At 31.7% G+C, this 13,388-nt stretch overlaps 1 protein-coding gene across 1 annotated transcript in view; it reads right to left on the reverse strand.

The window, feature by feature from the left end:
• LOC145263209 (uncharacterized) overlaps positions 1–13,388 on the reverse strand; it is a 165,068-nt gene that overhangs the window by 127,998 nt on the left and 23,682 nt on the right. Inside the window, exons 3-5 of the mRNA XM_080120284.1 lie at positions 11,472–11,586; positions 8,265–8,423; positions 3,280–3,367 (exon numbers count right to left, since the gene is read on the reverse strand). Coding sequence (XP_079976410.1) covers positions 3,280–3,367; positions 8,265–8,423; positions 11,472–11,586 — 362 coding nt within the window. The remainder of the gene's footprint in view (positions 1–3,279; positions 3,368–8,264; positions 8,424–11,471; positions 11,587–13,388) is intronic.

Raw genomic sequence — 13,388 nt, forward strand, 5'->3', positions numbered from 1 at the left:
CTGCATACTTGTGGAACTTTCTTCCGTTTACCTGCTTCCCAGCTGCCTACAATATGGCTGTCTTCAAGTCCAATGTAAACAAGTTCTTGATGAGCCGTTCCCCTTAAGTAATCCAATTTACCAAATTTACATTTCTAATGATTACTATGATATTGTTCTTTTGACCACTATACACTCTTTAACTCTTAACCTCGAGTTGCCTCTGGGCCTTGAGAAGTAGTGATTCCTTTGTAAAAAGAAAAAAATTACTGTTACTTTCGGCACTGCTTAAAAAGGTTTCTTATTGCCACATGGTTATTTTATTTGGAATGTGTTTCTCCTTCCCCAGACCACATGCTGGGTGCAGCTAGCCCATTCTTATCTTCACTTTTTATGCCCATCTCTTTCAGCGCTGACTGTGTTTAACCTCAAGCACGTGATGCATTTTTTTCCTTTTTCTTCTCGCACACACTTCCTAATTAGCATATGCCTTTTTTCGGCTGCTGCTGCTGCTAATCTCTATGCAAGCCAGCCATCCTTTGCTGCTGATGATATTTTCCAACACGCACATATGCACTATGTTACACTGATATGCAGAAATTTAAATGTAATGTAAACCAACATCTTGTTAATCCTTCTTAGGCATAGTCCCAATTAGTAGCCCTTTAAGTCCAGGTGACGATATGCCTTGTTTGGAGTGAAGGTTAGTAAAAAGAAAAAAACAAACAAAAGAAAGGAGTGGCATCCTCCCTTACATCCTTAGCTAAACAAGCGCTTTACGATCACCCTAGACTATGGTCGACTACTTTAGCTTTACTTATATTAATGTCTTAAAATAGCTACCCTAATATTACAGCAGAGAGGAAAAAACGTGACGGAAAATGAATATTTATGCAGAACAAGAAGGAGCTCCAGTCTGATCTCGTCCTGCCAAACTTTCAAAAAGTGCACTCGTCTATCTACCACCACTACCAACAATTTCTCGTATTCTCTATTAGTGCCTAAACCTAAGCACAAATTCCATGAACAAAGCTTCTTTCTGAGAACTGCTCGTCTGTGGAACTCTGTCCCCCTGGCCTGCTTCCCAGCTCACTACAACATGGCCATCTTCAAGTCGAATTTAAACAAATTCTTGATGTCCCATTATATCAGACACATGTTAAAGGTTGATTTCATAAACATCATTTAAAAATATATAGGGTGTTCAATATTTACCGTTACAACTTTCTATTATTATTCATATTAAATGAATTTTCATGAATTTTTATCTTTTTCAGGTGTATACGGATGAAGTTTAACTTGAAGCTTACTTTTGACAATATGTCACGTGATTTAGCGAAATGAATCACCATTGTAGAGCTAACCAACCATCTGCCTGCATGTCCAGTGTCGCGACCTTGTAAATTTGTCTAGATCAAAAACATTTAAAAATAAAATGTTTAAATTTCAAAGTTATTTCACGCAGTCAACGGTAGCCGAATGGATACGATCTTTGCTAATTAAGCCAGAGACAGCTTTTGTCGCCTGATTCGAAACTATCGACTGGTGTTAATCGTGACACACTGCACTGAAGATTCCTGAAAAGACGAAACACTAGTGTCTGTTGGTATTTAATAATTATTATAGCAAATAATTATGCCAGCCTGTTTAAGAAACTCGTTTCTTATCGTTGAGCACTTTCAGTTGAATTAAGTCGGTCAATTTAGCTCTTATGCATAGATCATCATATAATGATTAGATCACTCTGACTGACGTAAAAACATTTAAAAATAAAATGTTTAAGTTTCAATGTTATTTCACGTGGTTAACGGTAGCCGAATGGATACGATCCTTGCTAATGAAGCCAGAGATGGCTTCTGCCGCCGGGTTCAAATCTATCGATTGGTGTTCATCGTGACACCCTGCACTGAAGATTCCCGAAAGGATGAAACACTAGTGTCTGTATGTAATTATACATATACATATATATATATATATATATATATATGTATAATTATTTACTATAATAATTATCAAATACCTACAGACACTAGTGTTTCATCCTTTCGGGAATCTTCAGTGCAGTGTGTCACGATATATATATATATATATACATGTATAATGAATAAATGACAAAAATCTATATTACAAATTTGATGATGTTGACCATCTTACAATTAATACGTTTAATTTAGTTGACAAAACTATAATGCATTTGCAACTTTTCGGATATTTAATCATGTCCAAATGCATTATATTTCCTTTTGGTGGATTGATTGTTGCTATTTCTTCTGATAAGTTAAGGGCAAAATAGATTCACTGATTGATATAATAATTAAGTGATTGATTTTGCACTACAAAACAGATACTATCAAGAATTGTAAGTGTCAACTGAATTTTGTCATTTATTTACTATATTGCTCTGTAATTACATTGAGCTTTTTTAAATAAGGATTGGTATTAAAAAAGGAAATATAAATGAATAAAGAATATTTCCACAGAAATATATATATATATATATATATATATATATATATATATATATAGAGAGAGAGAGAGAGAGGGGGGGAGACAGAGGGAGAGAGAGTGTATAACTAACTAAACTTTACAAGAATAAAAATAAATATTACCTTAAAAATTGATCTTTAACAATTTTTGATGGGTCAATAAATATCGTAATTTATTCAATTTTTATTTTCCTGTAAACATATAAAAGGTGTTCAATATTTACCGTTACAATTTTTTATTCATATTTATATTTAGTGAATTTTCATTAATTTTATCTTTTTTTTTTTTTTTTTTTAAATATGTAATGATAAAGATTAGCTTGAAGATTACTTTTCAAAATTCTCCGCATGATTTAGCGAAACGACTTGCCATTGTAGAGCTATTCAAATCTGGAAAGTCTGTAGGAGACACTGCGAAGACCTTAAATGTGAACCGAATGTCTGTGTGGAAAGCACTTAATCGTTTCAAATCAACTGATGAGATCAAGATATTTGGTTTATCTTGGAGAGTAAAGTCTCAGCTTCCCAACATACGAATTTGGAGGCTCTGAAGAAGAAATTAAGTGAGGAATGAGCAATGGGTTAAAATCCCACAAAAAATCATTCATGACTCGTGTAGAGCATTCTCCAAACGTTTGCAACAGGTTATTGATACAATATGGCGGTTACATTGAATAAAGTTTGGATATTTTGAATCTAGTAATACTATTGTATACTTTTACGTTTTGCTTATCTGTATTGTTTAATTTAATAAATATGGTCAAAAAAATTTGCAACGTTAATTACTAAACACCTTGTACGAAGATGAAAATACCTTTCATTGAATAAATCTTTGCTTCGTCGTCTGTCCTCTAATTGAGAGCATGCTGATCGCGATCTTGGCTTTCGTACAATTGGGCCATCTGTTGTAAAGAGAAAATGCATTATAAATGTTACGCCAGCCTTTCTAACACAAGGAAAATTACACCGGTTCTCACTATATATAATGCCAGTAATACCTACACCGTTGGAAGAAGCGACAGTACTACCACTGACTAGCTGCGTGCAAGCCGGTTATACCCGTTTCCTACCTTTGTACCTGTGATGTTAAATACACTTGTTACTTAAACCAACCTCGATTTGATTTTCTTCTTTTTACTATTTTGCCACGACACTACAATAAAAGTACTAACAGGCCGCCCGGCGTTGCCGTTACTCAGTAGTAAAATACGCTTAAATATGGCATTTTAATTTATGCAGATTAGATATTTATTATTGTATCTATCGATTATTACATTAAATCTAATATATAGTAGTGAGATCAAACCTATATATATATATATATATATATATATATATATATTTATAAACTACTTCATTTACTCACATAAATTAATATACGAAAGTATAAATTTATGCGTAAACTTTAAGTATTTACTTCAACAGTGCTCAATACGTAGGTAGAGCTAGTTAGTAAGTTATAAAATATATATGGTGATTAAGCTACACTGAAGATTCCGCGTTTTTAAGCCTGAAGAATCCTAGAGTGGATGAAACGCGGAATATTCAGTGTAGCTTAATCGCCATATATATTTTATAACTTACTATATATATATATATATATATATATATATATATATATATATATATATATATATATATATATATATATAATAAGAATTACATTTAAGTTTACCAAAATAATCCAAGATGGCAAAACTAAAGTATATTATAAATATTGAAGAGTTAATATTTATAAAGTAATCTCAACCAGATGTAAAAGCTCGATAAATCCAAATAAGAAATAGAGCTTATAATAAGAACAAGTAGTTAATAAAACATGTTAAACAACACTTTGAAAAAGAGTTAAAAACATTTTAAAAAGGAAGGACAAAATAAGTGGATAGTCCTTAATCTACAGAGTTTCGAAGAAATACTTTCCTTCTCATCAGAGGGCAGGATTTAGCAAAATGCGGGATCGGATTTTGCTTGCAAAAGTATTTAATGAAACTACAAGTAAGTCATAGATCTTACTTGGTAACAAATAGTGAAGGAGAGAGAATAGGGTGAAGAAAAATGTGATTTCACATGAATGGATAGTCTGGTGAAGGGTAAAATATCCAATAACAGTAAAATAATTTAACGGTAGATTTTAACTATTTTCCAGAGATAAGGTAACTAGTGGAATATAACGAGGTTAATGCTCAATACCGAACTAGAGCCAGGTATATGTTTAATTTGTTTTTACATAAGCAGTAATGTGTTGTTTTCATCCTTAATAACTATTCATTATATTTATAAATAGATGTTTGCAATTTGTTTTTACATAAGCAGTAATGTGTTGCTACACAGTCATGAGCATGTTTCGGTCAGCTAGTATTTAGTAACTAGAGACCTCTTCAGGCAACTACGCTTATATTGAAAGCGAAACCATTAACCTAAACTACTACTAAATACTAGAGGACCGTGTAGCAACACATTACTGGTTATGTAAAAACAAATTGTAAACACCTCTCTCTCTCATATATATATAAATATATATATATATATATATATATATATATATATATATATACATATATATATATATATATATATATATATATATATATATATACACACACACACAACCGCTACTTATATATAAAAGGAACAGGTCAACCAGAGGTCAAATAGGCCTTTGATAAGTGCATGCTCATTGGCTGATAGGAAGGGTGCGGTGGATACTAGAAAGCTGATTGGCTAACTAAAATCTCAATAGAAGATGCGTATATAAAAACGACAAACAACCACAAAATTTGCGCATAAGCCTGAAGAGTCCTAGAGTGGATGAAACGCAGAATATTCGGTGTAGCTTAATCGCCATATATATTTTATAACTTACTATAATATATATATATATATATATATATATATATATATAAGTAGTAGCGTTCGTGTGTGTATCTGTGTGTACAACTCTCCTACAGCCCACACCACTGGACCAATCATAACCAAACCTACCATGATGATGGTCCCTCAACTAAGGATGGTGCACACCATTTTTCAAGGTTAAGATCAAAGGTCAAGGTTATAACCTATATATATATATATATAGGTTATAACAAAATACAATATATATATATATATACACTTGTGCCCGATATTATTCATACCCCTCGGATCTTTGAGATTTCTATAAGAATATTGCTCAAACCAGAAGGTAGACAATATTAAAGGGATTTCAGACAATAAATCAAGCATAGGCATTTAATTTAAACTCAACAAATAAATAAATTATGCAAGTTTGAAACATTATACAAAGAAAAACAATAATGGCACTAGTTCAAAATTATTCATACCTCTCTTACTAATAGTCAATAGCATGCCCTTTATTCTTAATAACTGCCTGTAACCGTTTTGGATATTTATCAACACGGTTTTTACAAGCATCAACACTGATTTTTGACCATTCTTCAATGCAGTAGTTCTCCAAATCCCTCAAATTTCTAGGTTTCCGCTTTTTAACCTCAGTTTTCAATATGTGCCAGAGGTTTTCGATAGGGTTCAGGTCGGGACTCTGGCAAGGCCATTCCAAAACATTAATTTGATTATCCTCAAACCATTTCTTGACTATTTTGGCAGTATATTTTGGATCATTATCCTGTTGAAGGACCCAGTTTGGTCCTAAATGGAGCTTCTCCGCATCCTGTCTAATGTTTTTCTGGAGTATCTCCAAATATTGCTCCTTCTTCATGGTTCCATCTATCTTGACCAAACTATCTGGACCACTAGCCGAAAAGGAGCCCCAAAACATTAGGCTACCACCACCATGTTTCATCGTGGGTATGGTGTTCTTTGGGTTGTAAGCTTCTCCTTTCTTCCTCCAAACGTAAGAAGCATCCATATGGCCAAACAATTCAATTTTTGTTTCGTCAGTCCACAAAATACTTGAGAAAATGGACTCTGGAGAATTCACATGGGTCCTAGCAAACTTTAGACGTGCTGCAAGGTGTTTTCCGGTGTGCAATGGAGTCCTTCTTGGTCTTCTTCCTTTCAGACCATTTTCATGCAGAGTCCTTTGCAATGTTTGCCTTGATATTTTTATGCCAGAAAACTCCAGATTTTCTAAAATGTCCTTAGTAGTGGTGGTTGGATTTGCATTAACACTTCTTACAATATTCCTGGTGGCTCTAGCAGACAGTTTCCTTTTCCTTCCTCTACCAATCAAGTTGTTTGTTGTGTGGTGGCTCTGGAATTTTTTGATGATGCTCTGTACTGTTGCTGTAGGGACCTCAAATTTCTTGGAAATTGACTTGTAACCTAAACCATCCTTATGTGAATTCGCAATTTTAGTCCTAAGATCATTACTAAGCTCTTTTTTCTTCCCCATTCTAATAATTTTTATTCTTTTATTGGTTTTCAGTTGATATCATTTTAATTTCTGCAAAATGCAAAAAACGAAATGAAATTAATCAAAGGTTGTATAAAAGCATTCAAAATAAGAATCAAACAGGAAACAAACAGTCAGAAATTCGATTAATACTGAAAAAATAAAGGGGTATGATTATTTTTGAACATTGCAGATTTTATAAATAGCTGTATATTTCTTTTATTACAAGTATCCCGAGATTTTAAAATGACGAAAATGATCAGAAGAGGTTTATTAAGAATATGTATCAATATGGACGTAAACAATATATTCTTACAAAGTTACACATAATAAACTCAATTTTCAAGGTGGGGTACGAATAATATCGGGCACAAGTGTATATATATATATATATATATATATATATATATATATATATATATATATATATATATATATATACTCTAGTACAGCCCACACCATTGAACCGATCATAACCAAACCTAACATGATGATGGTCTCCAACCTAGGGATGGTGCACACTATTTTTCATTGTCAAGGTCAAAGGTTAAGGTTGGGATTTTGCTGTATATATGACAAAGTAAGTATGACAATCCCTCTTTTAAACAGAACATCCAGTTTTGTTATTTTTTATAGTGACCTCGCAATCAGTTCTGGTGTCAAAATTAAATAAGTTTAGACACATGTTTTGACAAGATTCTGGGCTTGACCTTTACTCCCAATCTGAAATGGAACACATACATCGAATCCGTTGCCAAGATCGCTGGAAAAATGGTGGGATCCTTCTATCGATCCAGTAGATATCTCACTGCTGATGCAATTCTCTACCTATATAAGAACCAGGTACGTCCACGAATGGAGTACTGTTGCCACATCTGGGCAGGAGCTGCTAGAAAGTACTTATCCTGCCTTGATAGAGTTCAAAATAGACTTCATTGCCTAGTACGGGGATGCCCTTTTCTCTTCCCTGCAACCTCTTTCTCTCAGAAGAGACACTATGAGCCTGTCTCTGCTTTATAGTTATTTTCATGGCAAGTGCTCGTCTGAGCTTCAGTCTATGGTCCCCTCTGGCCAAACTTTCATGAGAAACACTCGTCTAGCTGAAAACACTATTAATATATTCCCCTACTCTTTATCTGTGCCTAAACCTAAACGTAGCTTCTATGAACAAAGTTTCTTTCTTAAAATGGCAAGCCTGTGAAACTGTCTTCCATTTGCCTGCTTTCCAACTGACTACAATATGGCCGTCTTCAAGTCCAATGCAAACAAGTTCTTGATGAGCCGTTCCACTTAAGTTAAAAAAATTACCAAATCTCCACTACTTACGATTACTATGATTATGATACTGTACACTATTTAACCCTTATCCTTGAGTGGCCTCTGGGCCTTGATAAGGGGTAACTCATATGTAAAAAAAAAAAAAAAAAAAAAAAAAACAAATGACATACGTCTGTAGTCTTCGGTCTTGTAATTGATATCTGGAATGTTGGATAATTCTATGGGATTCTTGCAAAAGGGTTCTTCTTCTTCCGTGGTCAGCCTCCTCAACCCCATCTGCTCTGCTTTGATTATGCGATTCCTTTCTTCCCGGCATTTTGCTAAATTCTCTATGGAAACAAACAAAAAAGTAATTACAAAAATGTAAAAGTCTGAAAAATATGAGACGATGTTGTGATTGACAATGAAAGGAGAAGGTAAGAAAGGAGATAGATAGATAGATAGATAGATAGATAGATAGATAGATAAATAGACAGATAGATAGATAAATAGACAGACAGACAGACAGATATACATATGGATAGATAGATAGATAGATAGATACACAGATAGATAGACAGATAGATAGATGCACAGATAGATAGACAGACAGATAGATACAGAGATAGATAGATAGATAGATAGATACAAAGACAGATAGATAGACAGACAGATAGATACACAGATAGATAGATAGATAGATAGATAGGCAGATAGATTCAAAGATAGATAGATAGACAGACAGATAGATACACAGATAGATAGATAGATAGATAGATAGATACACAGATAGATAGACAGACAGAGATACACAGATAGATACACAGATAGATACACACATAGATAGATAGATAGATAGATAGATAGATAGATAGATACACAGATAGATAGACAGACAGATAGATACACAGATAGATAGATAGATAGATAGATAGATACACAGATAGATAGATAGATAGACAGACAGACAGATAGATACACAGATAGATACACAGATAGACAGACAGAGAGATACACAGATAGATAGATAGATAGATAGACAGACAGACAGACAGACAGACAGATAGATACACAGATAGATACACAGATAGATAGATAGATACACAGATAGATACACAGATAGATAGATAGATAGATAGATAGATACACAGATAGATAGACAGACAGATAGATACACAGATAGATAGATAGATAGATAGATAGATAGATACACAGATAGATAGATAGATAGATAGATACACAGATAGATAGATAGACAGACAGACAGATAGATACACAGATAGATAGATAGATAGATACACAGATAGATAGATAGATAGATACACAGATAGATAGATAGATAGATAGATGGATAGATAGATACACAGATAGATAGATAGATACACAGATAGATACACAGATATATAGATAGATAGATACACAGATAGATAGATAGATAGATACACAGATAGATAGATAGATAGACAGATAGATAGATAGATACACATATAGATAGATGTTTTTTCTCGTTTCCTCTTCATATTCTTCTTTTCGATTTTTCTTTTCATGCTCTTCATTAATCCCATCATATAGCCCCCCCCTCCGTAAATTGTTTTCCATTTCTATCTTTGTACATTTATCTTTGCATAATGCCAATTTCCCTTCTTATTTTCATCCTTTTAATGAAGTTTCTAGGTAACTTTATTCCTTATCTTTTTTAGTGGGGTTGCCCGGTCTTGCCCGGGTGTTCGTAGATGTGTGAAAAAAAAGTGTTAATAGGCAGGCAGACTTGAACCCATGACGCGAAGTCGGAAAAGAAAGTGAAAGAAAACCTGATATCTTAACGCTAGACCATGACGCGACAGGAAGTGAAAAACGTTCAAATTAAGCAATGTCAATTAAAAAGTTAACTTGCAGAAATGAACTTCTGGCTTCTGTCGTTTTATTTATTTGTTTCCCCACGATGTTGGGGGAAACCAGCTCCCCCCACCCAAAAAACGGGGAACTCTGGCATTGTCTAAATGAATAGCAATTGTCTGATATGAAGGGCTTCCCCACATTGATCAAAGCTGATTGACTTCCAGACGTCCCAAACCGGAAAAATCGGAAAAACAAAAAAAGAAAATGCAAATGTGATGGAAAAAAGAAAACAGAAAAACGAACGTTAAAACTTCTTTAAAAAATCTGAAAAATAAAAACCAAAAAAAAACACGGAAAAATGGCTTAAATAACCCTTTTTCAATATTAAAATTTAAAAAATCGAAAAAAAAAAAAAAAATCTCACACCACGATTTGAACAGAAAACCTTTAGATAATGAGGCCGCCCTCTAAGCAATTGAGCTAAGACGACGTCGACGAAACTGGATCGTTTTTTTTAATATTTTAACTAAATCATGTTCCGACGTCATTTGCACATGCGTAGAAGCGAACTTGTCATGAGAGGACAGTTTTTGATGACACCTCCCTGTAGAAAACTGCTGATTTTAGGGTGAAGGAATTAATGTTTTTGGCCAATTTTTCGATATTTGTCGGGCGAATGTTGGAACTTTAAAATGATACCAATCTCGTGAAAATCCGTGACCCGTGTCGAAAGTTTTTGCGAGACATACAAACACACATGCATACATACAAACATACATACACACATTTTCGCTTTTATATATATAGATATATAGTCATCCACATACAGTACTGTTCCACAGCTCATCAGAGTGGCTAGACAAGCAACTACCTTAAATCAGGTTTGAAATTCGACTGCCTAGATAACAGTTGGTGCTTGTAACTGTTATGCTAATCAGCTGCTACTATGACGGGCATGTGGATTAATAATGTTCAAACATTGTCCAAACGCCTAAGCTCCATTTGTTTACACAAAGAGCGTATTGGCTTTATTAATTTACTTTTTTATTAGTGAGTCTATTGTATTTAATTGTTTCGCTTACCTAAGTGGTGAGGGAGTTACCTGCCCTTTATTTATTTGCATCGCCCCTCTTTTTGTACATGTTTTTATTATTATTATTATTATTATTATTATTATTATTATTAATAATTGTATTTATTTAATATTTAAATATTTTTATTTAAATATTTATTAAATATATTTTACGTGCATAAAAGTTATCCATGAACACTTGTTTCTGGATATCACGTCTCATCAGTATGGATATAAATATATATATATATATATACATATATATATATATATATATATATATATATATATATATATATATATATATATATATGTCTTAATTTTTTACATTATTCCATTTCTCTTACCACTTCTGTTGAAGTGTGCCCAATAACAAGCAAGCACAACAAAATCATTCAATAATCCTGTATGCTAGATTTTGCAAACATTGAAATCGAACTTGTGTCTAACTCTGCCCTCGTGGAGAGGCAAGTAACTAAATACTTACTTTGCCGCTCGTTTTCCTGTTCGTTGTAAAGAAAAAATATGGTACTCGGCCGCAGGTCATATTCTCGAAGTTCTTCGTGAAACTCCACAAGAGATTTTGACAAAAGATCCGTTGGCTGAAAAAACAAAAACAACAAAGAAACATCTAAAAAGAAAAACAGCAAAGAAACAGCTAAAAAAAAACAGCAAAGAAACATATAAAACAAAAACAACAAAGAAACATATAAGAAAAAAACAAGAATAACAAAGAAACATATAAGAAAAAACAAAAATAGCAAAGAAACAGAAAAAACAAACATAACAAAGAAACATATTAGAAAAAACAAAATAACAAAAAACATATAAGAAAAAACAAAAACAACAAAGAAACATATAAGAAAAAACAAAAACAGCAAAGAAGCATATAAGAAAAAAACAAAAATAACAAAGAAACATAAGAAAAAACAAAAACAGCAAAGAAACATATAAGAAAAACAAAAATAACCAAGAAACATATACGAAAAAACAAAAACAACAAATATGTAAGAAAAAAAAAATAACCAAGAAACATTAGAAAAAACAAAAATAAAAAGAAACATATTAGAAAAAACAAAATAACAAAGAAACATATAAGAAAAAACAAAAACAACAAAGAAAAATTATAAAAAAACAAAAATAACAAAGAAACATATAAGAAGAAACAAAAATACCAAAGAAACTTATCAGAAAAAACAAAAATAACAAAGAAACATATAAGAAAAAAACAAAAATAACAAAGAAACATATAAGAAGAAACAAAAATAACAAAGAAACATAAGAAAAAACGAAAATACCAAAGAAACATGTAAGAAAAAACAAGAATAACAAAGAAACATATAAGAAAAAACAAAAATAACAAAGAAACATATAAAAATAACAAAAATAACAAAGAAAAATATAAGGAGAAATCCACGTTTATAGAAGGCAGAACAATGTGAACATGTGACGGATAAACTCAAATTGACGCAACATAAGATTTCATGGTTGAACAAGTTATACAGTTTCACTTTTATCCATCCAATTCATTTATAGGTGTAACAGTACTTATATATATATATATATATATATATATATATATATATATATATATATATATATATATATATATATACTAGTGTTGGGTCGATTAATCGGAATCGGAATTTGGAATTAAAATAATCTGAAATTTTTAGGGTATCGGAATCGATATTGGAATCGGAAAAATGTGTGCCTTTTTTCCGATGCCAACAACGATTCTTTTAATTGGCTTTTTTATTTGATTTTCCTTAAAGAAAAATATTCTACCGCTGATAGTAATACTAAAATAGTGAATATCTGTTGATTTTAATCTATCAGTAAAACTAAAATCAATAGATCATCCCTCACAAGTGTATCCTTACGTTTAAGAAAATATCTGCACATTTAATGTGTTTTTACAGTGATGATTAAAAATGATTATTAAAAATGATGGTTAAAAATAATTATTAAAAATGATTATTAAATAATGATTAAAAATGATTATTAAATAATGAAGATACTGGTTAAAAATTATGGTTAAAAATGATGATTAAAAATGATGATTTTAAATAATGATTAAAAATGATGATTAAAAATGATGATTAAAAATGATTAAAAATTATGGTTAAAAATAATGATTAAAAATGATGATTAAAAATAATGATTAAAAATGATGGTTAAAAATGATGATTAAAAATGATGATTAAAAATAATGATTAAAAATAATGATTAAAAATGATTAAAAATTATGGTTAAAAATAATGATTAAAAATGATTGTTAAAAATGATTATTAAAACTGAAGATACTGGTTAAAAATCATGGTTAAAAATAATGATCCACACTGATTGTTAAAAATGATTATTAAAAATGAAGATACTGGTTAGAAATGATGGTTAAAAATGA

Source organism: Euprymna scolopes, chromosome 38 (genome assembly GCF_053919585.1).
Source record: "Euprymna scolopes isolate OS-2025 chromosome 38, ASM5391958v1, whole genome shotgun sequence".
In the NCBI taxonomy this organism is placed as follows: Eukaryota; Metazoa; Mollusca; class Cephalopoda; order Sepiida; family Sepiolidae; genus Euprymna; species Euprymna scolopes.